Here is a 25,476-nt window from a genome sequence, read left to right on the forward strand (position 1 = left end):
ATGTCCTGGGAATAAACCGGGAACTACACAAAACCTCCACATGACACAACGTCCTGATGACTTAAGGCGACCATTTTGCGAGGTTCCGGGGACGTCCTAACAACTCATTTTTGTTTGCAGGGTAATGACTACTGATAAGTTTAAATAATGCACATACAGTTGCAGAGGTTACCTGTTATTTACATGGCTATCCAATGCTCTATCCCTTAGGACTAGACAGACTGCTTTAACCACATGTGTAGAGAGAGGGGTGGGGGTCCGGCAGTGCAAACACACATTAAAGCACCGTCTTCTGAACATTTTAGAACAGACACCTGGAGTGCAAATGCCACCCACATCAATGCAGTGGCTGGCGGCCAGCTGCGGCCCTTTGAAAAACCCCAGTCTTCTTACCTTCGCCAGGTCCACTAGCGTGTTGGCCTGATCGTTGAGTTTCCTCTGCTCCATCTTTACACTGCGTAGTCTGGGCAGAGGCAGGGGGGTTGGAGTGGGGAGAGAGTGGGGATAGAGGGCAGGGGTTGGTTGGTCGGTCATCAGGGTGAAGGTGGATGGGTGGTAGGGGGGGGAAGAAGCAACACATCTTTGTCAGGAGAACGCTCTCTGGGAGCACGTTGAGGAGAGAGAGAGAGCCTGCATGCATATATAAGCATTCCCAGTCTTGATCATCGCCATACCAACACATGCAAAAAATGCAAAGAAATCTGAGTCAAAACAAAATAAGTCCCCCCCACACATTTCTGTCAATAAAAATGTATAAATAAAGCCTTTCATAAAGGTGACATGACTCTGTATGCTTCCAGCTGTCACACCTTTCCAGCTAGCTGAGTGGCAGGCCGTCAGAGAAACATCAGTCATTGGGTGAGCTTGCAATGACTTGTGAGTGACGTGCACTTATGGTGTGGAGGGTGCTAGTGGGGGAAGGGCCAGAGCCTGTGAATGTGACATACGATAATGCTTGCAGTGGCACGTTAAATTCAATCTATGGCACCGACCGATAAAACACAGTGGCTACCTTAAATGACTTTGTTGATTGATGATTTCGGCGTACTACACTTCCTATAACACTGATCTTCTTGATCTGGTCGCCCTTGGAAATGAGATTCCTTGTCTAGGATAAGGTAAATAAAGGTTTGAGAATGGTGTCTCACTTTCAATGGCTACTGAAATACCTTTGAGATTTGTGCGTTGGTTTGGAGGGATGACGCCAGTCAATCAGTGGATCAACATTCTGGTGACTTGATCAGGTAGAGAGTCCTCTATGGGGCTAATTCTGATGCAATGACATTCAAGGACATTCATTCATGTGCAAATCGGGAGATCACAGCAAAGGCTCTGTTTTCGGGTTCATCTAATGAGAGAGGCTCAGTTTTGCCACTGTCCTTTCTAGCTTGTGCCTGTGAAGGAAAGGACCCGAGTGGGATACAAAAAATATTCTAAAACTGTTTACCAGGGTACTACTATGGTGTGTAAAGACACCACTTGATTTGTGCTCTTTATTGTGAGTGTCTGATATGGCTGAGTGTTGATTTGCCGTAAAAAAAAAACAACACCCCAAAACAAAAACTGACTTTTTAAACTCTGAAGATATGTGTTTAATACAAAATCCGGAGCAAGGATGGGACTGCCAATGCAGGTTAATATAGCCTACATATTGTAGCTATATTAATCATGGTAACATCATAGATGGCGACTTCATTAATGAATGGACTCTGGCCAAGCCGACAAGCCCCAACAAGCTCATACAGCCAGATGCCTCTGACTTTCTTCAGACACCCCACTACCATGTCATCATCAGTGGTAATGTTGATGCTTTCTGTCATTCCATTCAGAGGATGAGGGTAAATGGAACATTAAAAGGAAACCAAAACAATCGGCATCCAGCATTTGAAGGTTCATGCATGTCAAACGTAGACATGGAGAGAGAGAATGTAGAGGAAACAGGAGGAACATAGAAGACTCAACTTACTTCTGAGCTCTGCAGTGATAGAGCAAAACAAAGACAGAACACAATACAAAGTTTTAAACCCCACAACATCCACGAAACAAGTGAACCATTACACTTCTCACTGTAAGCACAGGGTAAGGGTTGAGGAGAGGGGAAGGGAAGGGCAGGGCAGGGCAGGGGAAGGAGAGCCATTAAAGTGCATTGTAGTTTAGACTGAGGATGGTGTGTGTGTGTGTGTGTGTGTGTGTGTGTGTGTGTGTGTGTGTGTGTGTGTGTGTGTGTGTGTGTGTCAGGTGCAGCTGCGTTTTATGTGTGTGTGTTATTATTTTTGTATACTATTGAATAACACAACTTGCTAACTGAACACATGGGATATCGTCACAGGAAATGGCAGCGAGAGTAGGAAAAGTAGGACATTATAACAAAGTGTGCTGCTGGCTAGGAGTGCTGTTAGGAATACACAAATACAGCTAAATACTGTTAGTATGATAGCAGTGCAACTAAAATCACTATTACTTCCTACTGCTTCAACAACAAATAACAATAAAGACAATAACATATATTTAACAACTTTGAACAGGTGGTAAAAAAACAACTAAGTGTTCACATAGGCTTCAGGCATGCCTACAAGGAAGTCATATTCTTTGGGAAATGGTACTTACTGATGGATGGCCTGTAGAAACTTCCGCTGGTGTTTGCGCACCTTAGCGTGATCTATCTTCTTGACCAGCTTAGTGTGTTTGTAGATGAGCCATGTTTCCCTGAGTACATTGGCAGCTGTGTTCTTTACCTGCGGAACAATGAGGAAACAAATGTGAATCCTTACAACATGGGCAAGGTGTCACGCAGTGTTGTGTTCGAGACCACCTAAAGCGAGACTGATTCAAGAACAAGACCGGAGCGAATTTAGTCTGAGTCAAGACCAAGACCGGAAGGAGGGCGAGGCTGAGTCGAGACCGAGACCAAAAAAATGCGAGTCCAATTCAAGACCATGATTGGAATTTTGTCAAATCGTCACCATAAGAGTTCAAAATGTCTAATATTTCTGTATTCATATTTCAGAACAACATATGGATTCTTTAGACATTCAGAATGGTGAAAAAAAGCATGCTGAGGGAAAATAAAGCCACTCTACACATTTTTACTAATGTAACAGTATAACTTTAGACCGTCCCCTCGCGCGAACCAGGGACCCTCTGCACACATCAACAACAGTCACCCACGAAGCATCGTTACCCATCGCTCCACAAAAGCCGCGGCCCTTGCAGAGCAAGGGGAACTACTACTTCAAGGTCTCAGAGCAAGTGACGTCACCGATTGAAACGCTATTTAGCACGCACCACCGCTAACTAAGCTAGCCGTTTCACATCCGTTACACTAACCCAAACACCGTGGGGAACAATTAGGGCCTTCTACACTTTAAGAGAAAGGCTAAGGATTTATAAAATAAAATATAGATATTTTCAATGATGTTCTGGTTTAATCTCTTATATTTTTGTTGGAAAGGAAAGGGTTAACACGGAATTTAAAAAATATCCAATCAGGATTTTACTTTGGTGGTCTCTGGGGAGATAATTCTAGCTAGCTAAGTCAGCCATTGGCTAGGCCATCAGAAGCTTGATAGAAGGCATCTGCCATTAACTGTATTAGGGCAAAATGTTGGAGTGACTGTGAAATCACTTCTCGAAGGCCAACAAGTCACTGTGCAAAAGCGAGCAGTAGCTTTCCCACGGTCTAGATGGCTAGCTTTTGTTGTCGGCTAGTTTGCAGCAGCTGCAGCAGGTGTTATCGAAGAGGATGTTGTTGCTAATTTGTTAGGTTCTCCCTTTTCAAGAATAACTTTCAACAAGAAGTTAAGTTTCAAATGATTATTATCTGGTGAGTGGAACTGTGTTCTTTACTGCAACTCGCATGCTGTTAGCCATCTCTTTGAAAATAGCTTACGTGTGTAAAACATTTCTTACACTTTAGATCACTGGTTACTTTGTGTGCTATACATTAAAACAAAATTGCAATGGGAAGTAATAGTTGTCCATTTCGACTTGGAGATGCTTAGCCTAATGGTTGTGTTTTTGTATTATGATTGGGACCTACTGGCTTATTATGTCTCAGTGAATGGACTGCTTTCTTTCCATCGGCCCTATGCAGTGGTGTAGTGGTGCCTGGAGAAGTGTGTCCTGTGCTAAAAATCCTGTTTTCCTATGGAATTTTCTGATTTTCACTCTCAAAATCACACGTTTTGGGTGTCGTTGCCCTTTAATTAATTCAATTGAGCAAAACAAATGTCCTCCCCATTGATACAAATCAGAGTTATATTATTCTGTCAGGTAGGCCTACATTGTATTCAACATTTAATTGGAGCGGTTTTTAGGGGAAAGCCTTTAGAAATATTCACGCTGTTGGATTCGGGGTGAAACTTTGAACATTGTTATACTCAGAGGTAGAGGAACATTAGTTACAAAAGAGACACGAGGGGAGCCATAATGAAGCTTGGGAGGGGCTGAGTGCAGGGAACACGATCGCATGTGGCAGTACTGATAAAGGGAGAAACCGTTGAAGGATCATGTCACTTAGCTCCCTGCTTAGCAAGAATGATGCAATGTCTAGCGATAAGGAGGAGACGCCACCCTTTGGGAAACATTTAACTTGGTTAAGCTTCTCTAGTGTCCGTGAGTTATTTACTCTGAAAATTAGAACCTAACAATGCAAACAGCCATGATGACTGGATTACACATCACAAATAGCCTAATAACTAAGACTATGGCCCAAACCTTTTCAATATGTCTTTTACATACCCATTGTTGACTTAGTTAGCATTTACTGGTAAATATAAGTCGAAACGTCTTTCCTACCTACCGGCTAGAGATGTCATTCTTCTGTGAGCTGCTCCAGGGACAACCAGTTGAGAGCTGTGCGCTCTTGCTGCCTGCAGATGATATTCCGCTGAAACTTGGCTATGTGTGCTGAGCGCATGTAAATATATATTATTTGCGATTGTGTAGGCTTAATAAATCGTATACCTCCACTACACTACTTTGATATGCAACAGTGGAGATGAACCTCTCTGGGATCGTTCGGGACGCTAGCGTCTCACCTCGCCAACAGCCAGTGACATTGCAGGGCGCCAAATTCAAAACAACAGAAATCTCATAATTAAAATTCCTCAACCATACAAGTATGTTACACCATTTAAAAGATACACTTCTCGTTTATCCAACCACAGGTTCCGATTTCAAAAAGGCTTTTCGGCGAAAGTGGAACATATTGTTAGGTCAGCAACTTGTCACAGAAAGCATTCAGCCATTTTCCAACCAAAGAGAGGTGTCACAAAAAGCAGAAATATAGATCAAATTAATCACTAACCTTTGACGAGCATTCAGCCATTTTCCAACCAAAGAGAGGTGTCACAAAAAGCAGAAATATAGATCAAATGAATCACTAACCTTTGACGATCTTCATCAGATGACACTCCCAGGACTCAATGTTACACAATACATGTATGTTTTGTATGATCAAGTTCATATTTATATGCAAAAACCTCAGTTTACATTGGCGCCATGTTCAGAAATGCCTCCAAAACATCCGGAGAAATTGCAGAGAGCCACATCAAATAACATGAATACGCATCATAAACTTTGATGAAAGATACATGTTTTACATAGAATTAAAGATAAACTTGTTCTTAATGCAACCACTGTGTCAGACTTCGAAAAAGCTTTATGGCAAAAGCACAATATTCAATTATCTGAGAACAGCGTTCAGCCACAAAAGCAAGCCATACAGTTACCCGCCAAATTGTGGAGTCAACAAAAGTCATAAATAGCATTATAAATCTTCACTTACCTTTGCTGATCTTCATCGGAATGCACTCCCAGGACTCCCACTTCCACAAGAAATGTTTGTTTTGTTCGATTACGTCCATATTTATGTCCAAATACCTCCGTTTTGTTTGTGCGTTTAGTTCACTATTCCAAAGGCACAATGTGCGAGAGCAAAATCCAGACGAAAAGTCAAAAGAGCTCCATTACAGTTTGTAGAAACATGTCAAACGATGTTTACAAACAATCTTTAGGGTCTTATTATAATAACTCTTCAATAATATTCCAACCGGACGATAGCGTATTCATTACAGAGGAAAAAGAAGGAACGGCGCGCCCGCGTGACCGCGCAGTAAACAACTGATTGGCCTCAGCCTAGTCCATTTGTTGAAACAGCTCTTAATCGACACCCTTCCACAATAGAAGCCTCAAACAACTTTTGGAAGACTGTTAACATCTGCTGGAAGCCTTGGGAAGTGCAATCTGGCCCCATAGACACAGCATATTGGATAGGCAATCACTTAAATGAAACACTTCCCACTTCCTGGTTGGATTTGTCTCAGGTTTTAGAAAACACTCTGAAGTTTCTAAAACTGTTTGAATTATGTCTGTGAGTATAACAGAACTCATATGGCAGGCGAAAACCTGAGAGAAATCCAACCAGGAAGTGGGACATCTGAGGTTTGTATTTTTTCAAAGCTTGGCCTACCGAATACACATTGAGATATGGATAAAGTTGCACTTCCTACGGGTTCCACTAGATGTCAACCGTCTTTAAAAACTTGAATGAGGATTCTACTATAAAGGAGGGGCTCATGAGACCTCTTTGAGTCAGCGGTCTGGCAGAGAGCCTTGGTCTCATGACGCGCTCTCCCGACTTTAGTTCCAGTGCTTTTCTGAAGACAAAGGAATTCTCCGGTTGGAACATTATTGATGTTTTATGTAAAAAACCTCCTAAAGATTGATTCCATACATCGTTTGACCTGTTTCTAAAGGACTGTAACGGAACTTTTCCAGTTTCTGTCTGGATGAAGTGCCTGCGCCTCATGAAGATGGATTACTGGGCTGAACACGCTAACAACAAGTGGCTATTTGGACATAAATTATGGAACTTTATGGAAAAAATCTGTAATTTAGTGTCGAACTGAGATTCCTGGGAGTGCCTTCTGATGAAGATCATCAAAGGTAAGTGGAATATTTATGGGGTTGTTTCTAACTTTGTTGATTTCAAAATGGCGGATATTCCTCTGGCTGTTTTGGGTTCTGAGCGCTGTTCTCAGATTTTGCTTTTTCCATAAAGTTTTTAAAAATCTGACACAGCGGTTGCATTAAGGAGAAGTCTATCTTTAATTCTGTGAATAACACTTGTATCTTTTATCAATGTTTATTATGGGTATTTCTGCAAAATCACCGGATGTTTTGGAATCAAAACATTACTGCACGTAAGGCGCTAATGTAAACTGAGATTTTTGGATATAAATATGCACATTATCGAACAAAACATACATGTATTGTGTAACATGATGTCCTATGAGTGTCATCTGATGAAGATCATCAAAGGTTAGTGATTAATTTGATCTATATTTCTGCTTTTTGTGACTCCTATCTTTAGCTGGAAAAATGGCTGTGTGTTTTTTCGATTTGGCTATGACCTAACATCTAATATGTTGTGCTTTAGCTGCATTTTTTAAATCGGATACGATGGGTAGATTAACAAGATGTTTATCTTTCATTTGCTGTATTGGACTTGTTAATGTGTGAAAGTTACATATTTCAAAAAAATATTTTTGAATTTCGTGCACTGCCTTATCAGCGGAATGTTGTCGAGCACTAGAAAAGTTCATGGTTATATGTAGGAGCCAGATGGCTTTGGAATGTGCTGGGTGGATGTGAGGAAGTCACAGGATCCCTATAGGGGATACGGGTGGACATCTGTGGATTAGGCAAATGAGGGGTTGAGGCCAGGTCAGATCCCCTTAAATCTTATGGTTTATTACCCAATTACTTCGTCTTCCTGTCGGAGCATAATTGATGTAAGGATTGGAGAGGAGGAGTGCCTAAATTGGAGTATAAATACTTGTTGTGGTGGAAACAACATGTTTTGTCTAATACAGCTATATTTATCCTCTGGTCAGAATAAACTTGGTTAAGCTTTCATAATGTCCGTAAAGTTTTTGTAACTCTGAGAATTAGAACCTAACAATACATTTTACGTATGGATTGTCCCAGCAATCAAACCCACTACCCTGGCATTACCAGTAGTGTAAAGTACTTAAGTAAAAATAATTTTGTTGTTTTTTGGGGAATCTCTACTTTACTTTACTATTTATATTTTTGACAACTTTTACTTTTACTTCACTGCATTCCTAAAGAAAATAATGTACTTTTTACTCTGACACCCAAAAGTACTCGTTACATTTTGAATGATTAGTAGGACAGGAAAATGGTCCAATTCCTCCCTGGTCATCCCTACTGCCTCTGAGCTGACGGACTCACTAAACACACTTGCTTCGTTTGTAAATTATGTCTGTGTGTCGGAGTGTGACCCTGGCTATCTGGAAATGTTTTAAACAATAATGGCGTCATCTGTTTTGCTTAATATATATTAATTTTTATATTTTTTATATATAATATATTTTTCTTTTTGATACTTAAGCATATTTTAGCAATTAAATTTACTTGTGATACTTTATAGAAATGTTTTGATTTACATATTTCATGACTTCAATCATGTCTCATCACTGCAATTCCCCAACGGGCTCAGGAAAGGCGAAGGTCAAGTCATGCATCCTCCAAAACATGACCTACTTGTGATACTTAAGTATATTTAAAACCAAATACCTGTGAACTTTTTAAGTAGTATTTTACCTGGTGAGTTTTACTTGAGTCATTTTCTATTAAAGTAATTTATCTGTACTTTTACATGACAATTGGGTACTTTTTTCGCCACTGTTCATTACATGCGCCATGGTCTCCCAACTGAGCTACAAAGGACCACCAGGGACATAAATTTGTTTGTACTTTTTAACAGTTTGTAATACCGTGTTCCATCATGAACCATAAACGACAGTTCTTGTATTATTTTTAGACAAGCTACCATACAGTAAGTGATGTGACATTTACTTTAGTGCGTGAGCGTGAGTGACTCACTCGTTTGCAGAGTTGTGTGTCCATCATGAAGTTGTGGACATGCTTCTCAGCCTTGGTCAACTCCAACTTCCTGGCTACCACGGCGACCACCAGCGCAGTGCAGCCCGCTCCCTATTGGTCAGAAACATAGTCAGGGCCATTAATCAGTTAATACTCTGAAAGGTGACTACTGAGTTGGGTCATTGTGTTAGTACTGTATGGGTGGTGACCGTTGGGAGGAAATGTTAAGTTGCTCTAGAATAAAGCAAGTTGAAGAAACACAAGTTTTCAGATTTCAAACGTGGCTGTTATGTGGAATAATATGCCTATTAGTCATGAAATAGTGCATGAAACAAACACACAACCTCATTTCCAATGACCGATAACATACCATGATCCCTGTAAGCAGACATACGCCTTTCCCACAGTACGTGTTAGGTACCATGTCTCCGTAGCCAATGGAGAGGAAGGTAATAGAGATGAGCCACATGGCTCCCAGGAAGTTACTGGTCACTTCCTGTGTGTCATGATACCTAAAGTAAGGAAGAGAGAAACAGAGGAAGATACCCATCAGTGACACCCAATACTGTAAAGGGAACCTGAGCATGCTGGAGAGGCCATGAACTAACAGAGGTGGTTGCTGTTAAAGAAGCTATACAATTTGTGCAAAGTGTTTCACCTTTCGTCATGCCTGCACTAAATATCTAAAAGGCTCCCAATCCATGTTGGAAACAAAATGGTCAAACGTTATGACGTTGTGCCATTGCATTCCAAACTACCATAGTTTTTTTTTGTCAATTGCGCTGTGGTAAATGAAGTTCAACAGTCAATCATTCAATGAGTAGCCAAATGAAAATGAAATGGAAGGGAAAACATAATTGATTTCTAGAATCCTTTTAAAGAATCAGATCAAATGCCGATGGTGGTTTGAGAATTCTCCACAGCAAAACACTGAACATATACTATATGTATCAGTGTCTATCAATCAACATGAGAAGATAGATGATTTCAATTGAGAAGCATTTAAAAATGGACATCAATCCAGACGTACACCTGAAATTACAAGATGATTGGAATGAGGAAGTAACATACAGTAAGTTATGCAGCTATGCATTTAAGCGTTATGAGAACCGCAGGCAATTAACTTGATGTTTTACAGGAATTTAATACAAAACTAACCAGTGGCATTCTAAAATACTATAACCATTTTGATCAGCACTCATCTCCCAACAAATACAAAATCAATGCACCAAAATAAAATTGACCATCGACATAATTTTGGAGAGTCAATTCTCGTTTCTTCCAACATGATAGGGGAAAAAATACTTTGGATCTCTAATGTGAAGAGTTTTAACTACCCCAACAAAGGTTTGGTTATGAACATCATCCCTTCAAACTTTGTCACTTCACTTCATTTTTTGGTTTGTTCAAAATGGCAGACAACCATGCGATAGCCAAATGTTCCCAAAAACACAGCAGATATATCATTGATTGAACATTGATAAAGACATTCCCATTCCCTTGCATTGTGGAGAAAAGTCCCAAAATATGCATGTCCAGCCCAACCCTCCCTTTATTTACATAACATTTCCCTGATTGGCTAAGCAGCTGTCTAGGAGGAGTTAAAATACTGAGGCTCATTGTACAATTGGATTACTAACAACTCTCAAAAGTACACAGGGTGACTTTTAAGGATATAGAGCAAATGCCAAATGGGCTGGTCCATTTTTTATGTAGTGGACCTGTAAGTTTTTTTGTGCAAAATAAGAATTATCTGGAGAATGATGGGAGCCTCAAGGAAATAAATGGGCCATAGTGGGGGCCTTAAGGGAAAAAAAGGGCCAATGTTTTGAAATGCCAGAGATGACTTCTGGTCTGAGTCCGCCCCTGATATAGAGGATGATGTTTTCTGCTCGCAGAGATTTTATCCGAAAGGGACCCTTGTTATACCAATCAGGAATATGCTAATGCATCGATTATGCAGTTGTGACCCAGCATGTGGAATTCAAATGGCCGGAACAATTCCACCTATTCAAGGCAGAAATAGAGTTTGGAACAGCTGGGGCAGATGAACTACGTTGGAACTCAAAGTTTCCTCAAAAGAAAGGCTTCTTAAAAAAATCTCCTCCTAGACAGTTCACTTTCATTAACCAACTAGTCATGCCTTCAGCAGCTGTTAAACTCTTATCTGCTTAACTCAACTCTGGTTTCATGCTCAATGTCAGGAAAAACAACATGATCCTTTTTTCCTCAGAGTGAATAGTGTGGGTTCAAGCCACCGTATGGCATGCAAAAAAAGCAAGTCGATACAATACCATGCAGGCATTAAAAAGATGTCCGCATCCTGCATGCTGAAAAGCCAGTATATTGAGAGCAAAGAGAGCGACAACAAAGCCTGAGATCTATTTAGAAATGAAAACCATCCTTGACAAATATCGCAATATTGTCAAGTTGGATGGGGGTTGAATATTTACTTAGACAGTGTTTTATCTGCAAGCAGCTGTAAAAACGCATTAAGAAGCTCAATGTTTTTGACGTCCCTGTCTCTTTCCCCTGGACTCTCCGCCTTCAGTAGCATGCCGTCTGACAAGGCTTTGGAGCAAGGAAGGGGGCCGCAATAGTGACTAATTTGCTCATTTTAGACAATCTACGATTTAAAACGGACAGAGACATTAGTCATTCCAGGTCACAAATTATGTGACAGAACCTGATGGAAGACGTCCGTCAACATAATACATGGATTCCTATTTTACCCTCTGATTAATGTGAAGTTAAGTAGCAAAGCAGAGGTGAAATGTGTCCTTTAAAAGTGACTTGCTTCTACGTCATGTTAATTGTCTAGTGAATCATGATGAGTTCCACTCAATCAGCTCGGTTCATCGGGGGTTGGGTCGATGTGTCGTTTGCACACAGGAACTGTCTCAAATTGCATGGATGCTCTTGACGGCACCAGTGACGCCTTTGTAGGAGGAGTATTTTAAATGCCGTAGTGTCCAAATGATTCCAGGCTGGTGAAAGTGGTTAGAGCATTACACAATGCGAGAGGTTGCTAGAGGGTTCTCAATTTCCGTAATGGTATAACATTGCACAGTGTATGTTTCTCTGTATCGGGATATGTTTGCTTTAAGAATACGTCTTATTGTGAATCTCTACATTTAAGGCTGGACTACGTTGGATGTGGAATTAGGTGGAATTAGGTTTTGGAATTAGGTGGAATTAGGTTTTCACAAAAAATCTATGAATCTTGAAAAGGACACAAATAGACAAATGTCCATAGACTACAGTGATGTGGGCACTAGAAGCTACGGAAGCAGAACCAATTGATGGCATTTTGAAGCTCTCAATATACTGTGTAGTGTTGGCATAGCATGGAGAAGAGCTGGCACCACTTTCGACCTAGTGCGAGACAATTGGAATTGTCTGAAACAAGATGTCTCCCACCCTTGCAAAATATCCCATAGAAGTAGGCTTTCAAAACATCCTTTTGTTATAGACCTTTCATTGTTTGTATGATCACTCCATCAAAAAATTCAGATTTTCCTTACTTCGTCAGCAGCTCTATTTGCAAGTACACACAGCTGAGAAAACTAGATATAAATGCACCTTCCAAAAAGGGCTTTAGAACATGTGAATATGTGAATATCACTTGATTCACACGGTTGAAAACAACCTAACCTGTGACATCACCATATATCTACCGCATCAGCCAACACAAAAGAGACCATTGAAGAACGTAACTGTCATAAACAACATCACTGTCCTGGGTGGTGTTGAAGTACCAGCCTGGTCTCATGGACTAGATGTAACATAATAAATGTAAATCCGGTACACTCAAATTAGTACAATATACAGTAAGTTACATTTGGTATGGTTACATACCTCAGAATTTTGGCAATGAAGTCCTTTACCATTTTTATGCCTCCGTGCACAGTTAGATGGAAGTTGCTAACTAGTGTTGGAATGGAAGTCTATTGGTACCTGTTAGCAAGATAGTAGATACCATAGACCTCCAGTCATTGTGCTAGTGCTAGTTAGCACTGGCTTGGAAACTAACTTCCTTCATACTGGATGCAGACATAAAAATAGAAGTAGATAAAGGGCTTTATTGCCAAAATCCTGAAGTATCCCTTTAAGGCAAAAACAAAAGGAGGGTTGATGGGGGCATAAAACGTGAATGTCTAGCAACCCAAGGGTTATGTGTTCAAATCTCTTCAGAGACCACTTTAGCATTTTAGCTAATTAGCAACTTTGCAACTACTTACTACTTTTGAGCTACTTTGCAAATACTTATCATGTTAGCTAACCCTCACCCTACCCCTAGCCTAGCTAACGTTAGCATAAGCCATTTAGCCACCTAACTAACGTTAGCCACAACAAATAGGATTTTGTAACATATCATACGTTTTGCAAATTCGTAACATATTGTACTAATTGCAATTCGTAACATATTATACGAATTGGGTTTCATAACATCTCATGAAATGGATGATGGACATCCATAAATGAATACATACCATACGTAACATATCATACTAAATGGAGGGAGACAGATTTAGGTATAGATCAGGTTGGAAGTACACAACTCATCCCTGATGGGAAAGGGTTAAAAATGGATGCAGTGATATGGCCGTGGGCTGCTTTTTCCTCTTTGTGTCATCTAGCCTTTTAACCTTGGCCATCTCCCCCAGCTTTCTTTATCTCCCTCTCTCACCATGTTTGGATGAGCTCATGCAAGAGACAGATGGTTTGTCCCGGGGATATACAGTAGCAATAACTGACAATGCGTCCTCTAAGCTATTGGAGGGATTTCATGAACAAGGGATAAAATCAAAAGGCCTCTCTCAGTCATGAGTATTCAAAACTTCCCAAAATCCTGTTGTCAGTTCTATGCAGTAATAAAATGTGACATATATACATTTACCAAAAAGATTGGTTGGAAATAATTGTAACTGTTACATACAGTATAAAGACAACATTACACAGTAGACAATGATAATGCCAAATAAAGCATTATTTGTTGCTTGTATGGCATGCTGCATGCAAGTCTGATTAAACCTGAAATTGAGAAAAACGGGTTTAACCGGCAATTGTGGACACAATACTGTATATGGAGCAGCAAGCAGTATTTTTTGACACGTGTTTTATTACAGACACTTTAATACATACTTTTAAATTAGATTATGTGAGCTAAAAATATAAATGTAATATAAAAAAGTATACTTTTTTAAATTACTAATGTTACTTTCCCCACTACAATTTTTGGGGGGGTTTGTAATTTTGTCTTTGAAACATTTAATTAATTTCTATGGAGGAATGCTTTTACTGGGGAGTGCCAATATGACCGACCTGTGGCTTCAAAGCCTCTCGGTGGCCAATACATAGCATCAGCGATCCATGGTTTATAAACATAATTGCAGGTAGGCCATATGATCCTACTTGCTCTGGACTTCATAGGAGTGACAATGTGACATGATATCCCCAGTTGATATTAACTGCTAACATTAAAGACTTTCAGCTCAAAATGCAGATGTAAAACAGTTTATTTCTGTATTGTGCTTTTTGAAATTGCAATCACCGTTTATGGCTGAAATGACAGGCTACATTTGCATAGCGATGATTTTGCGCTGGAGTTTACCCTGTGTGCGCGTGCGTGGGCTGCAAGCTTTGAATCTCGCCATTTTTGGGATCGAAGGTCAAACGTTTGAAAACCACTGAGCTAGTGAACAGATTGCTGATTTGCTGTACAGCTACAGTGGGGCAAAAAAGTATTTAGTCAGCCACCAATTGTGCAAGTTCTCCGACTTAAAGAGATGAGAAAGGCCTGTAATTTTCATCATAGGTAAACTTCACCTATGACAGACAAAATAAGAAAAAAAATCCAGAAAATCACATTGTAGGATTTTTAATGAATTTATTTGCAAATGATGGTGGAAAATAAGTATTTGGTCAATAACAAAAGTTTATCTCAATACTTTGTTATATACCCTTTGTTGGCAATGACAGAGGTCAAACGTTTTCTGTAAGTCTTCACAAGGTTTTCACACACTGTTGCTGGTATTTTGGCCCATTCCTCCATGCAGATCTCCTCTAGAGCAGTGATGTTTTGGGGCTGTTGCTGGGCAACACGGACTTTCAACTCCCTCCAAAGATTTTCTATGGGGTTGAGATCTGGAGACTGGCTAGGCCACTCCAAGACATTGAAATGCTTCTTACGAAGCCACTCCTTCGTTGCCCGGGCAGTGTGTTTGGGATCATTGTCATGCTGAAAGACCCAGCCACGTTTCATCTTCAATGCCCTTGCTGATGGAAGGAGGTTTTCACTCAAAATCTCACGATACTTGGCCCCATTCATTCTTTCCTTTACACGGATCAGTCGTCCTGGTCCCTTTGCAGAAAAACATCCCAGAAGCAGGATGTTTCCACCCCCATGCTTCACAGTAGGTATGGTGTTCTTTGGATGCAACTCAGCATTCTTTGTCCTCCAAACACGACGAGTTGAGTTTTTACCAAAAAGTTATATTTTGGTTTCATCTATTTTGGTTTCATCTGACCTTCTCCCAATCTCCCAATCTTCTTCTGGATCATCCAAATGCTCTCTAGCAAACTTCAGACGGGCCTGGACATGTACTGGCTTAAGCAGGGGGACACGTCTGGCACTGCAGGATTTGAGTCCCTGGTGGCGTAGTGTGTTACTGATGGTAGAATTTGTTACTTTGGTCCCAGCTCTCTGCAGGTCATTCACTAGGTCCCCCCGTGTGGTTCTGAGATTTTTGCTCACAGTTCTTGTGATCATTTTGACCCCACGGGGTGAGATCTTGCATGGAGCCCCAGATCGAGGGAGATTATCAGTGGTCTTGTATGTCTTCCATTTCCTAATAATTGCTCCCACAGTTTATTTCTTCAAACCAAGCTGCTTACCTATTGCAGATTCAGTCTTCCCAGCCTGGTGCACTTCTACAATTTTGTTTCTGGTGTCCTTTGACAGCTCTTTGGTCTTGGCCATAGTGGAGTTTGGAGTGTGACAGTTGGAGGTTGTGGACAGGTGTCTTTTATACTGATAACAAGTTCAAACAGGTGCTATTAATACAGGTAACGAGTGGAGGACAGAGGAGCCTCTGAAAGAAGAAGTTACAGGTCTGTGAGAGCCAGAAATCTTGCTTGTTTGTAGGTGACCAAATACTTATTTTCCACCATAATTTGCAAATAAATTCATTAAAAATCCTACAATGTGATTGTCTGGATTTTTTTCCCTCGTTTTGTCTGTCATAGTTGAAGTGTACCTATGATGAAAATTACAGGCCTCTCTCATCTTTTTAAGTGGGAGAACTTGCACAATTGGTGGCTGACTAAATACTTTTTTGCCCCACTGTATATGATCGGGTGCAGCGCAAACTTCAAATTGCAGGGAGAGAAGAAATGTGCATCTCCAGAAATTGTTTGGTGATCAAGAAAATGAACTGTTTACTTTGCAAGCTCACCAGCAATGGGGCATCATGCAACAATTACTAGCATAGATCTACCGGTCTTTTGGTATTTCAAAATTGCTTGAAATTAATAATTTACTATTGTAGCTTGCATTTAGAAATGGTTGTTAAAATGCATTATTGCATAATCAAAGTGTGTTGAAGACAAAGTAATATATGTGTAGTTGAACAAGTCTTTGCCTGTATAGAAATTTCTTCACTTGACTTGAAAAAACGTATGACCTGACTTGACTTGCTCTTAGAATGCACAACTTGGACTTGACTTGGGAGTCGCCCATTCTACTTGTGACTCAACTTGGAGACTTGGACCTTGACACTTGAGACATGCTTGTGACTCAAATGATAATGACTTGGTCCCACCTCTGCCCAGAGCAGGCAACATTTTGGACAGGCTAATTTGCTCCTAATATAAGCCTCTGCAGGGGATAGAACATTCAAATGTGACTTGTCATATGCCTTAGCTTGTCCGTGTAAAAACAGCAGCCCTTTTCTACAGTAATTCATCATACTGTATCAAGCAATAAAAAAATCGTAGCACATTTAAGGATTTTTAACGGGTCTCCTTGATTTTGAGCAGTGGCATAGATTATTTTGGGACAAATATGTTGAAATGTAAGAGGGAAGGATGTCAACTGCAGTAAACATATACAGATAGGTTTGCAGTCGAGTTTAATCCTAATTGTGTTTGCACATCAAGCCAAAATGCAAAGCAAGCACTCCACAAGGATTCTAGCAATAATTTCAAGCATTCTAGAAATGCTCTCTTTTCATTACCATTTACTGAACGAAATTGTAATTAAATCTATTTGAAACGAAGTCTCATTACGCCGCAAGCGAAACAAGCCATACCACAGCAAACGCAACCCCCCAAAAATAAGAAAACCAAGCAAAAGTATCAGATAGCACAAGACAACACAGAACATATCTCCTTTAAGCAGCAATTTTGGCCTGAGGAGGAAAGCTTTTGTATAGCCTCATGGAAAAGTACTGTAGTGACTACAAAAGCTATCTTTGACAAACATAAACATCCTCCATGTTTCGGAATGTTGTTAGGTCAAGCTTGTCCATTGTCAGTAATAATACTGCATGGAATATCAATGGCATGATAAATACAGAGAGTGTGGGTATACTCCAATAGTACACAAAATACAACTCAGAATAACTTCTCTTGAAGGTCTAGAAGTCTACCTGGACCATCTTTCTCACAACATACAGTGTGTTCAGTTTGTGTGCATGGAGTTAAATGTTACATCACCACATAATGAGAACATGTTGAGAGTTTATGAAAGGCTAGGCAAATGAATCCAAGAGGGCCATTTCTGAGCCCGAGCTGCATACAAGCAAACTTGAACAGACCCACATATCCTTCACAAAATCTTCGTGGAATTTCAAAGTTTCACACACATATCTCTCAAGTCAGGATATGGCCTGTACTTCATTAACAGCCAAATCCAAACTTGAGAAAAGTACACAGAACGTGAACTTTTTACCCAAACACAAATGTGTGATTTACACGAAACTTGAGTTGTCGTGAAAGTTCAAGTTCAAGCAAACATGTATCTCAAGTTAGGATTCCACCCTTGCTGTGAACTGTATCTTTTGACCGAGTGACAACAACACACACTGGATATCAGTCAGTCACCGGCTAGTAACTCAACCCTGTTCATCTGTGGCAAGGGAAAGTCTCCTGACTTTCCAAAGCTTGTTACATGGCCAGAGGTCCAAAGGGAGACCGGGAAGAAAAACAACGGTCTCATGTAGCCTCGAAGAAGAGTGTTTCGTTTTCAGAGCGAGAGAGAGTGAGGGGGAGAGAGTTGGAGAGAAGAGATAGGACCGGAAGGGAGACAGGCAAGGCATGCAAGTGTATCTGAGTTCTGACTGGATTAGGCCTGCTGGTTATGGATAAGGAAAGAGAAATAAGTGGGGAGGATGAGGAAAAACTGCAAGCATGCCACGTTAGATGGTTACACTAGGAGGATATCCATAAAGGATCATGACGTAAAAGGGAGGGAGTTTGATAGGAAAGCCAAAAGACTGAGGAGCTTAGATAAAGTAGGGAGCTCTGGAGCTGCAGTGACCAGCAGTGGTTCCATCTACTGTACCGTCACGGTTCCTGCCAACTCCGCCACCCACCCCTTCCCTCCACCCACCGTGTGTCAACCCTCCCCCCCCCCGTCTAGGTGTATTCCAGATAGACTCTGTGCTTGTCCAATCTCACATCGTTCTGCCCTTTGGCTCAGGAGCGTGGCCAATGTAACAGCGCAGCAGCAGATTCATTTCCTAACTCACACCCAGCACTTTGGAAAACAAGCTCCTCTTTTTTGGGTGAGTTGGAATGATGTGATGGAGAGCAGTAAACATGAAGACTCCCAGGCTGTTTCATTGTTTACCACGGATGATCACTCAATCCATGTTTTGAAACCTCAAACTGGAGACACTGCCTTTGCCTCGAAGAAAACAATCTCCTCATGACTCCATTTTTGAAACGGTGCTAGAATGCATAGCAACACTCTCACTATTTCCCATCCTAGCTGCAGAGCTTTTCGTATAATGTTTACGGGTTAATGGGGTTATTATAATATGGTTAGATGTTAGAACTTTGGTTAACAAATGTGTCCAAATCAAGCTCAAATCCACACTAACGATTTTGACCAGCCAAATGACTTGACATTTATTTTCACCTCAAGTAAGCACGGATGTCTTGTGTGAATATTTATCTCAGATGAATTTCCTTTGCCACGTCTGGAGCAAACTGAATCAGCTGGTAAAAAGTGACAAAAGCCTGTTGAATACCTAACCATTATGACATCACTCAATCAATTCTGTGAGGGGAGACACATAATGAAATGGTAATGTGTGTGAACCCAAAGGACTGAAAAGCTTTTGTTCCTCAGCAAAATCTTTGAAGTAGATGCTGGAAAGAGTGGGCACATTATGGATCTATAACAATTGCATAAGGAAGAGGAATACATTTTTTTAAAACGAGAATTGCTCTCAGGCTTGCTCGTGAAGGTGACTTGAAGGAGCTGCTCCATTTTTATCACAAATTCCCTCCGCCTCCGCCTCCTCCTCCTCCTTTTTGCTACCATAAAACAGTTTAGAAAGAGACGTTTGGTTCAAAGTGCTGTTCAAATCATAGGTTTCCCCTATGCTCCTAGCCACTAAAAGCCAGGATGTTTTTTTTTCTGATCACATTTTTTTTTATTTTATATATATATATATAGGTGCCACATTCATGCCAGCTAATAGGGAAATACCTAGTCCTCCTTTGCCATACTCTGTTTGGAAAGGATAGCAGTTTTTTGGGGTGGCTGCCCCACGCCATCCCCCCCCCCCCTCCCTCCCCACTCAGGGCAGCAGTGGCGCCAGCTCGATGCAAAATGATGCGTTTTCCACTAGAGAGCGAGAACTCACATGGTATCCCTATGGAGCAGCATAATGGGGAAATAGAAAGTACAACATAACATTATAGACACACGCGCACACACACACACACACACACATACACATACACACACACACACACACACACACACACACACACACACACACACACACACACACACACACACACACACACAAACACATACACACCCAAACACACGTAAACATGTTACTTTCAAATTGAACCCATAATTGGACTGTCTCATATAACATGCACTGCTGCGGACTAGTTTGGCATGGAGTGGTGATGGGGATATCATTTCTCCTGACCCTATTAGCCACTCTATTGTGTTGACCCCAGCCGCATGTTGGGCTCAAGTACCATACATATCCGTAGTACCATAGATACCGTTAAATATTTACTAAAGAGCTTGGTTACATTTCTCTGTGGTTCTATGGTTTTCCTTTGTAGTGTTGGGAAATTACTAGACAGATAAAACACCATCAACAATGCCATCCATACTTTCGATTCATGATTTCCACTGTATTTGGCAACACATGTATCTCTCATTGTTAAATTAAGACTTAAATACCAGTATATGCATCCTTGTGAAAGTACCACTTTAAAATGGTGTCATGCAAGTAACTTCAGCAAAACGCTATTCGTTCCTGTAGACTATGATGAATAGAGTGTTCTTTTGAATGTGTGCCAACAAAACTACTTGGTGAACTAGGATGCGAGTTGCGCCTCACCCTACTGCTTTCCTTTTTCATGTGGAGGTGGACTCAAAGGTCAAACACTCTTTTCTCTGCTGGACCCTATGGCTCGAGGGTGCAGGGGGAATTTGTTAGTGGTGTTAACAGAGGGAGGAAGTACGGGAGGAAGTGTGAGGGAAAGGGAGAAAATAAAATAAAAAAGCAGGCAAGACGTAGGAGAGCAACTGACCGAAAGACTGACTGACAACATGACAGACTGACAGTGAGCATTCCTGTTGACTGATTTGTCTTTTTGACTTTTTGACTTGCAGCCCTTTTTTCATAACGAGCCTTACGGGAGCTGACGTCAACCCATCCCACCTCCCTCAGCCCCTACAAACTAAACAACTTAACATCAAATAAATTATAAACTTCAAATTTTCTCGGCATAAAGCGCGGGGTCTGAAAAAAAAAAAAGTACGCTCTTCCCTGCCTCCTCCCCTTTCTCTGAGAATCTGTGAGAATCCCCACCGCCCCCTTGAGATAAAGCCTGATGTGCAGTTTTGGAGGGAACGGGGATCCTTGGGGCTGCTCAGCATTACCAAAACAAACCATTCAGCAAACAAACAATTAGGCACTCATGAATTATGGAAAAGCTGCTAAAATAGCATAAAAACAAGGAGTAGGGACTCGTGTAGTGATCGCTGAGCTAATGAAACTCATGTTTTTTTCTCTCTCACTCAGTCAGTAGTGTGTGTGTGTGTGGGGGGGGACAACACAACAGGACACCGATAACAGAAAATGAGACTGAGGGAGAAAGAGAGACAGGGGAGTGCCGACACACACAGTGCACAGCGGTGGGGCGTGCGTTTCTGTGGCGTGCGGCAGTGGTTTTCCCTCTCTAGGGAACTCCCTAGCTGTTGTTTACCTCTCGCAGACGCGCACCGTCCAGGCGGCAATGATCCAGGAGGAGATGCTGAAGACAAGCAGCACGGTGCCGGGGCAGATGGTCATGAGGGTCTTCATGACGAAGCGCGTATTGAAGTTGATCTTGTTGAGGGCGCCGATGCTGCGCGACGAGGCGTCCGTGAAGAGCTTGCTGTGCAGCAGCATGACGCGGCCGATCAGGTAGAGGCGCAGGAACATGGGGATGGAGAGGATGATGTCCACGTCGGCGTTGGCCGTCGACGGCGTGTAGGTGAAGGCGATCCGCGCCGTCCACGTGAAGCGGTAATGGCCCGGGATGGGGTGGATGGCGCACACCAGCAGCTCCAGCACGATGAAGAAGATGCGCTCGTACGTCATGGCTATCCTCCAGTCGTCCGCCCCATTGTCCACCATGAACAGCTGCAGAGGAGCACAAAATAGCTCGGTTATGCTTTATTTGACCGTCTTCGTTGGTCACACTTAACAGATGCGGCACTAAACCCATGCATTTACCAGGTAATTATATAAGCAGGTAGTTTCTTACTGCAGTGTGGGTACACATTGCTCCACCGTGCTTAGCTTTATGCCAGGTTTTTAGACCGTACAAACGTGATCAAATATTTAATATACACCCCATCTTATTTAAAAAATGGTATTAAAATAAGTACCAGAGGGCACCTTGTTGAGAGTACATTGCATTGTTGTCTCACAATTTCTTAGTAAATATCATCATATCAATCAACTGAAGAAGGACAGTTAAATATCTAATGTGCCCAATTAAGCTGACCTGTGTAACGGTTGAATCCTAAAAAAAAATCTATAAAAAAACTTCAAATATTACGATTTATTAATAATAGGCATCATAATCAATGCAATAAGATAATCAAACTCAATTACACTGCATGCATTACTGCATCCATGAAATGTCATTTTCGAGCAATTCAGCCAATCACCACACCACCACATAAATGACGGCATAATGAAATGGTATTTCCTGCAACATTGTTCCATTGTTTCGACTCACCTGGATTTCCCGGGCATGGTACATTATTATAAGACCAAGCAATATAACAGTGGAAAGGCTGATAAGGCATTTCAGTGCAAATGAGTACGAAGATTCCTGCAGTGAGAGACAAAGACATAAAATATTTTTTTAGAGACAGTAATATTGACGACAAACATAAATACAGAAAATATATGAACAATATATTTAGTTCTTTATTGATGATTCGTGTAGAACCTATGTTGACTTTCAGAAGAGTCGTCATACCTGGGTCATACCTAAAAGCATTAATATAAACTGTCTAATAAATCTTCACCTGTGTCAATCAGTCTCAAGCAGTCTTAATGGGGTGGCAGGTAGCCCAGTGGTTAAAACAGGTAGCCTAGTGGTTAGAGCAGGTAGCCTAGTGGTTAGAGCAGGTAGCCTAGTGGTTAGAGTGTTGGGCCAGTAACCACAAGGTTGATAGATCAGATCCCCAAACTGACAAGGTAAAAATCTGTCATTCTGCCCTTGAACAAGGTAGTTAACCCACTGTCCCTAAGCTGTCATTGTAAATCAGAATTTGTTCTTAACTGACTTGCCTAGTTAAATATAAAAAATGGTGGGCAAAGCATGTTGATTTCAGATTTCTAGTTGGATGGAGCAAATAAATCCTTCCAACTTTTAACTTCTTTGGAGTGACTGTAGTAGCAGAGAAACACTGACAGTGCGGGCAACAACAAACTGGTGAAAACCACCTTTAATTAGCTTAAAACCTAACGAGAGAGCCCCACAAAGTGTTGTCTCAAACATGGCAGTGGCAGAAAGCAGAGGTGAAACATTGGCTGTCTACAGAATGCTAACTACTAATTCATAAACGCTGCCACTAAGAGGGGAGAGAGGTATTTTCAATCTAATAGTAGATGCAGAAACGGCGCAGTTCTGTTGTGCATATCCTGGCATTAGCAAGACGTGACCCTGGATGAGTGGTGCGAGGGATGAATTGGTCGTTTGGATGCTAGAGCTGCAACGCATATAAAGGAATCATAGATCTTTGGAATGAGGGCCTGCACTACTCGAGTTCCCTCTGTGGGTAAAAAGCAATTTGATAAATCAGCTGTAATAGTGGTGGGGAGTAAAACGTGTTATGGTAATGACGTGGGGTTGTAATCACGATCCTGACAACGGCGACAAAAACAACAACGGGAATCATTCATAAATGTCACTAGCGATTTGTAAAAGCTGCCCATTACTAGGTTGTCAAGGCCCTCAGACGTCCAAGTCGTTGTAAATGGATATTGACATGCTCTCTTGGGGTGGGGTCAAGGAAGCATGCATTAGAATGGGAGCCATTACACTGACCATGCAGCCAACAGACATAGTAGGCGGAGAGAAAATTAGCAAATGTATTTTTAGCAATCAACTAAATTGCTTTGCCCCTCAGGTCTCTGGTACCTCCCAAGACACCCTAATGTCTGAAATTGTTTTGAGAAGTCCCCAGTGAAATAACATTGAGTAAACCAATTAATCCACCTGCCGGAAGTTCAAGGATTTTTCAGTCCCAAAGCTCACTCCCTTTAACGCATTCCCCTCCTTAAGGGCTCGGAAAACCTTGATGCCCATGTGATGTGACATGCAAGATAGAAAATGGCTCATTCGTCTTGTTGCCCGTCTTATGTGGGAGGAGTGCCCTGTCGCTCAGGGATGGGGTCAGTTCAATTTCAACTTAGGTCAACTCCGAAAAGGAATCTAAATGTTCTAAAACAATTGGTTAACACCCAGCAAACAGGGGACGTCCTAAGGAAATTAGGTGACATTCCCATTAGGTCCCTTTAAAGGTTTTCCTTCTGAGAATGTTCTAGGAACATTAAAACATGTCGTTTACCTAGGGACCATAAGAGGACGTTCAGTACAGGTCTGGGTTTGGTCGCAGTATAACGTAATAATGAGGTATTTTGATGTCCATCAGGGAACGTTACGAAAAGGTTCATATTTGGCTCTTGAGAGGACGTTATCCATGGGACATTCAATGATCACAAGGGGGCGTTTCGTGATGGTCATGAGGACGTCACATGATTGTCCCAAGGGAACGTTCTCTGGTGGGCCTTTGTGTACTGTAGTTCCATTTCATTTATCAGGACGTCACTGAGGACCATGTCAGGACCTTTTTAGTACTTTCATTTTACAAGTATAATAATAATTAGGAGGGCACTTTTATCACTATGATAAACATAATACTTTCTCTTAAAGGTAGACTCAGCGGAATGACGTGGCTACCAGCAGCGCCGCAGATATTGAGATGAGCGAGATGCAAGATGTTGCTCTCACACAGTCACACACGGTCCCACAAAATATCTGCGCATGTGCACGGGCTCCGCTTCATGCTGTTACAGCGTGGTAGCCATAGCACCAAAGAAAGCAGATGAGAACCAAGAGATTGTGAGGTTAAATTCAAGATGAGGACACGTTGAATAATAATTACTGTATAAATAAGATAAAGAGCTGTGAATGGATCAGAGGTTCACCAATCAGGTCCTTGATGGGATTGGCAACAGTAACAAGGGGTGAGTTCTAATGAAGCTAGGGTGCCCGTTCCCTGTGTATAACTTTATTTATACATTTATACTTTATTTATTTTTGAGTGCATCTGCATTGAGGAATGGGAGAAACTCTCCAAATACAGGTGTGCCAAGCTTGTAGCGTCATACCCAAGAAAACTCTATGCTCTAATCGCTGCCAAGGGTGCTTCAACAAAATACTGAGTAAAAGGTCTTTCTTTGCAACCATCAAGTGACGTCCCTGTGACTAACCGGGAACTAGACAAAACCTCTAGGCGACCATTTTGTGAAGATCTGGGCACGTCCTAACGACTTATTTTTGTTTGCAGGTTAGAAACCTTATAAACGCCTATAGGCAATATTGGATTCATCAATTCAATTCAAATCAATTTATGGAATTGGCTGGACTTGACCAACACATTGCTGCTGTATCTTTACCTCATGCAGTTGTAAAAAATAAATAAATAGAGTAGCCGTTCCAGCTATTACTTAGGGCAATCAATGCTGGCTCGTAGCATTGACTATGTGGTGACGCTAGCCAACAGTGCTGCCT

The 25,476-nt window shown here is 41.3% G+C and overlaps 1 protein-coding gene across 1 annotated transcript in view; it reads right to left on the reverse strand.

The window, feature by feature from the left end:
• Nucleotides 1–25,476, reverse strand: part of LOC139386959 (small conductance calcium-activated potassium channel protein 2-like) — a 58,401-nt gene that overhangs the window by 2,804 nt on the left and 30,121 nt on the right. Inside the window, exons 3-10 of the mRNA XM_071132870.1 lie at nt 22,408–22,503; nt 21,385–21,803; nt 19,791–19,799; nt 9,284–9,425; nt 8,914–9,024; nt 2,608–2,735; nt 1,967–1,975; nt 394–463 (exon numbers count right to left, since the gene is read on the reverse strand). Of these exons, the coding sequence (XP_070988971.1) occupies nt 394–463; nt 1,967–1,975; nt 2,608–2,735; nt 8,914–9,024; nt 9,284–9,425; nt 19,791–19,799; nt 21,385–21,803; nt 22,408–22,503 (984 nt within the window). The remainder of the gene's footprint in view (nt 1–393; nt 464–1,966; nt 1,976–2,607; nt 2,736–8,913; nt 9,025–9,283; nt 9,426–19,790; nt 19,800–21,384; nt 21,804–22,407; nt 22,504–25,476) is intronic.

The sequence above is a fragment of the Oncorhynchus clarkii genome, chromosome 28 (assembly GCF_045791955.1).
Source record: "Oncorhynchus clarkii lewisi isolate Uvic-CL-2024 chromosome 28, UVic_Ocla_1.0, whole genome shotgun sequence".
Taxonomy (NCBI): Eukaryota; Metazoa; Chordata; class Actinopteri; order Salmoniformes; family Salmonidae; genus Oncorhynchus; species Oncorhynchus clarkii.